The sequence below is a fragment of the Egretta garzetta genome, unplaced genomic scaffold (genome assembly GCF_000687185.1).
Source record: "Egretta garzetta isolate BGI_Z169 unplaced genomic scaffold, ASM68718v1 scaffold81, whole genome shotgun sequence".
Taxonomy (NCBI): Eukaryota; Metazoa; Chordata; class Aves; order Pelecaniformes; family Ardeidae; genus Egretta; species Egretta garzetta.
In genome coordinates, this window is record NW_009258671.1 from 2,082,960 (window position 1) to 2,087,581 (window position 4,622).

At 36.9% G+C, this 4,622-nt stretch overlaps 1 protein-coding gene and 1 long non-coding RNA gene across 2 annotated transcripts in view; one reads left to right on the forward strand and one right to left on the reverse strand.

The window, feature by feature from the left end:
* LOC118451654 overlaps positions 1-1,683 on the reverse strand; it is a 19,112-nt gene extending 17,429 nt beyond the window's left edge. Inside the window, exons 1-2 of the long non-coding RNA XR_004841158.1 lie at positions 1,673-1,683; positions 1,378-1,382 (exon numbers count right to left, since the gene is read on the reverse strand). This is a non-coding gene — a long non-coding RNA (uncharacterized LOC118451654). The remainder of the gene's footprint in view (positions 1-1,377; positions 1,383-1,672) is intronic.
* The window catches only part of PLEKHA5 (pleckstrin homology domain containing A5), a 173,488-nt gene that overhangs the window by 106,643 nt on the left and 62,223 nt on the right, over positions 1-4,622 (forward strand). Inside the window, exon 4 of the mRNA XM_009648731.2 lies at positions 2,639-2,743. Coding sequence (XP_009647026.1) covers positions 2,639-2,743 — 105 coding nt within the window. The remainder of the gene's footprint in view (positions 1-2,638; positions 2,744-4,622) is intronic.

A 4,622-nucleotide genomic window follows, 5' to 3' on the forward strand; every position in this document is an offset into this window, starting at 1 on the left:
GTGAATATCACTGGCTGGACTTCCTGGCTTCTTTCTCAGTTCTGGAGCTGTACAGGGTCCCTCACGTTAGTTCTGTTTTCATAGGCATCACAGTTGCTGGGACCATTCCTTAGAACGGGTCAGATGATACCAGACGTGACTATAAGTTTGCTAGCTCTGTTACCTTTTAAACCTCCCAGCAAGTGATTAGTAGTTGGATGCTTCATTCGCTATCCTCACTTTTCTCTTTGCCTTCTCTAGAAGCTGGAGCTGTGCAATGTGTCCTATATTTTTAGTGCTGTGGGGTAAAAAGTATTTGAACCCTTCAGTTGTGTTTTTTTCCTTTCTTCCTGTTTCCCTGGTTTGAGATATATTAGATGTGTGTGTGAGAGAATGTGGGATGATCAGGGATCCCAGACATAACAAGAGGAGGAGGTGATCTAAAAAGTTTGAGAACTCATAATCAGTTTATACACCTACAATATTGTGATATCCTAAAATACTTATTGTCTCAAGGCTCAGAATTTGTTGTGAAGAGTTATTCTCTTTATGCAGTGTGTGGTAAAATAATCACGAGTTATCTGAAGTGTTCTCTGTATTAACTAAAATTAGAAAACACTTGCGATGCTTTGTTTGATTAATGGAAGTCTGTATTTGCAATTGGTAAGATGTGTTATTAACCCATTAGAACTTTGTGAGATCAGAGTCAATATGGTTTATTATCAGATCTAAGAGATATCTATTTGATCTGAATTTGTTAGTAGACTTGACATTAGTAGTACTTGTGGCTGGTTCTGTTTTCAGAAGCATCTTTAATGTGTTAGTCATTATACAAGCACAGGAAGTCTGGAACACTCTTGAGAGGCTTTGAACTTTTAATACCTAATACTAGAGCAGGTATGAGTGTTATAAATTACTTCTGATCAAAATCTTGGCACAGCTCTTGTGTGATATGCCAAGATAGTAGCCATACAGGTTAACTGAGATGGATATAGAGTTAATTTTATAATGTGCTCTGGATTGTTATAGATTCTCTGTGTATTCCTTTTTTTATAGCTGGATGTCATCATTCTCTTGGCTTCTTACATTTGTCCATTTTGCACTGGTGGAATTTTTCAGATGAAAATGTGAAAGATTTGTATACTTATTTTTAATTAGGTTTTCAATTGCTTGCTCGATCTTGCATTCCAAACAGAGTTGAGTAAAATTTCTGCATCTCCAAGGGAAATTAAAAGCACTCTGATTGTTTTTACATTCCCTCCTGATTCTTTCAAAAAAGAAAGACAAAATGACCTTGTTTCATTGTGTTGTAGGCTTAAGACAAACACACATAGTTTTTGTAATGTTATTCTTTTTGGTTAAGCTATGTTCTATTCTCCAGTTAATGGCATCGTTTACAAAAGCTGCACATCATTTTAAATTGCAGTTTTCAGTTTATGATTTGTAACCTACTGTGGAATTCTCTCTGGAGCATGTATAAAAGCCAACTCAGTTCTGTGATGCATGTTGAGAGAATTTCCGTAGAGAAACCCCATACTCTAATTTGCAACAAAAACTGAGTGTTTGTTTAGCCTTCCTCCTTCAAGAACTTTGTATAACCTTATGATTAGTCTCAGTAGTAGAGATGGGGAAGCTGAAGCTCAGGATTATATTATCTCAGTTCAAATGGTGGATTTGGAGTAAAGCCATGAACGCAGCTTAAAAAATTATTCAAACTTCACTTCTTTTGCAGAGTGGGGTACTTTGCTATATCACCTCACATGGTCTCTGAGGCACCAATTCTTACAGAATTTAAAATACAAGTAAATGTTCAGCTCAGTTGCAGAACAAACTTTCTAAATGTAGGCTGGAAAGAATGAAGTGTGAATCACTGGCAAAGTGCTGCACATTTTTTTGTTTTTTCCAATTTCTTTTGGTTACTCAAGTAGAAGAAGAATAAAATCTAAAATGGGTTATTTTATCCTGCTTCTCTTAATCATCTATGATCATTGCATAGCTGTAAGGATGTAAGAGGTTTAAGCAACAGCAGATACAAGCACTAGGTTTTATGGGCAAAAGATTCAAAGTAAGCCTTAGTGCAAGCAGGTAAAATAATGAATATTCAAACCAGCCAAGAGGTCACAGAGCAAAGGGTCCTTGAGGGGGCAAGAAAGAATTAAAAATTTAGTATATGTTAGGAAAGGGAGAGACCCAATGGGAAGCTTTTGAATTATATCTTGTTGAAATCTGAACAAGTTTTCATTTATTAGGCCAGTGTTGGAAGCAGGAAAGAGTAGAATTTTCTTACCCAGGTGATGTAATTTTTCATTATTAATGATAGTTCTGCTAATTTTACTTCTCTATCTACAACTTGGTAGGCTTTCTACCTACCTTATAAGAAGATCAGATATGTATTTGGGTGTGTTTTCTTGCTAAAAGGAATTTTAAGTACTTACCTTGGGATTTGTCTTTAAATCTTCTGCAGAGGAAAAAGAAAGAAATGCTGAAGCCAGCAGAACCATCATAATAATTATTTATCTAAAAAAAGAATACAGTCTGTATTCTGCAGTCCCTCAGGGGAACACATATAAGAAAAATATCTTAAAGAAAAGAAAATGTGTTGTGATTTTTCAACAGATACTGATGTCATGTTTGCTTTAACCTGTTCAATTTAATTTAGACATCACGATCTTCAAAGAAGGTTCATAATTTCGGAAAGAGATCCAACTCAATAAAGAGAAATCCTAATGCACCTGTTGTCAGACGTGGCTGGCTCTACAAACAGGTACTCTTCCCCTTTTCACACACTCCCCCCGCCCCGTTTTTGGTTGTTTGGGGTTTTCTTCTTTTTTTTTTGGTAAGATGTATAATGTACAAAAGACAGTCATTTGCATAAAATACAATAGCAATACTAGAGTGAAGCTGTAAACTGTGAGGAACTGACACGTGGCATTTTAATTAATTAGCTACTTATTGGATAACACTGATACAAATGAGTAAGGGCATCAGACTAGTACAGAACATTAATATATATACAAATTTCTTTCTAAAATACACAAAGGGCTTGAAAAATCTAGGCTGATGTTGTTAGTAAATAGCTGAATGAATTTCAGGCATGCTGAGATGACAGGACAAGGATGTATGGCCCATGATATTGAGTTTTTAAATTCTGAAGCTTCTTTTGTTAGGCTGCATCTCTTTAATCTTTTTTAAAGTAAATATTTTCAATAACAAATTGGAAATCGAGCAACTTTTTCACATTTGAAAAGAGAGTGGAATGCCTGTTTTCTTCACTCAACCAGAGATCATTTTAGGTTTTCCTATTGAACATCAACTAATCTGAAGTAGGTGCTCTTTAGTACTCGGTTACCCTGTATTCAGCCTGCTGTAGAGTTGCTTCTGCAATACCAGACCACTTACACTTTCTTTCTCTGCAGGAAATCAGAGTAGAGTAGTTTGATCAAAAAATTGAACAACAAAACTAATTAGGCCATATTAGCATATATTTTATAAATCTACCAAGAACCCTGTAAGAACCTGTCATTTAAACTCAGCTGAGGCAAATGTGTATGTGTAGTTTTGAATCTACGTTGTCATTTACTGTCCCTACTCTGATAGACTGGTATGACGCACATAGCTTTCCTAGATGCTGTTGATGAGTCAGTTTTTAAAAACTACTATCAGACAAAAAGATCTAGAACTATCTGTTTAGTAGAAGATTTTTCCATGTTTAGATGCTCTTGTGGCCTCTACTCTCACTCAGTGTTGAGAGTGAAAAGTTGTCACAAAGGTGAGATATTTTTTTTTTATTTGTTTTGGGGCTATTAAACTTTTGAGCTTGGAAAAAAAAAAGTAACTCTATTCCTGAAGTAATGTTTTCTGCATTTTTGAATTAAACGAGAAAATCAATTAACTCAACTGAACTATGAAGTCAGAATTACAGCACGGGTGGCTGTGCACATGAGTGTCTGTGTTATGTAAGTTGTTGTTGCCATGCATGTGAGTATAAAAATCTTCCCCTATCAGAGTAGCCAACAGAAACAGAAGTTTGCTGAGACTGCTGCCTGCTTCTGAATACGCTAGATTTGTGATGATCCAGCTTTTCATTTTGAGGTCTTTTATAGTGAGTTTTACATGTATGAAAAGATATGCTTATGTACTGAACTAACTTACTGGAATGCTCTAAAGATTCTTGCTGGTTTATGTCTGCTGTTTCATGTCAAACCATGGATATTCAGCACATAAAGTAGCACAAAGATGTTGCTTTCCTAAAAATGATAGAATCATAGAATCATCTAGGTTGGAAAAGACCTTTAAGATCATCAAGTCCAACCGTTAACCTAGCCCTGCCATCCCACCACTGAACCATGTCTCTAAGCACCTCATCTACCCTTCTTTTAAATACCTCCAGGAATGGGGACGCGACCACCTCCCTGGCAAGCCCGTTCCAGTGCCTGACAACCCTTTCGGTGAAAAACTTCTTCCTAATGTCTAACCTAAACCTGCCCTGGCGCAACTTCAGACCATTCCCCCTCGACCTTTTGTCCATTACCAGGGAGAAGAGGCCGACCCCCACCTTGCTACAGCCTCCTTTCATGCAGTTGTAGAGGGCGATAAGGTCTCCCCTCAGCCGCTCCTCATAAGACTTGTGCTCCAGACCCCTC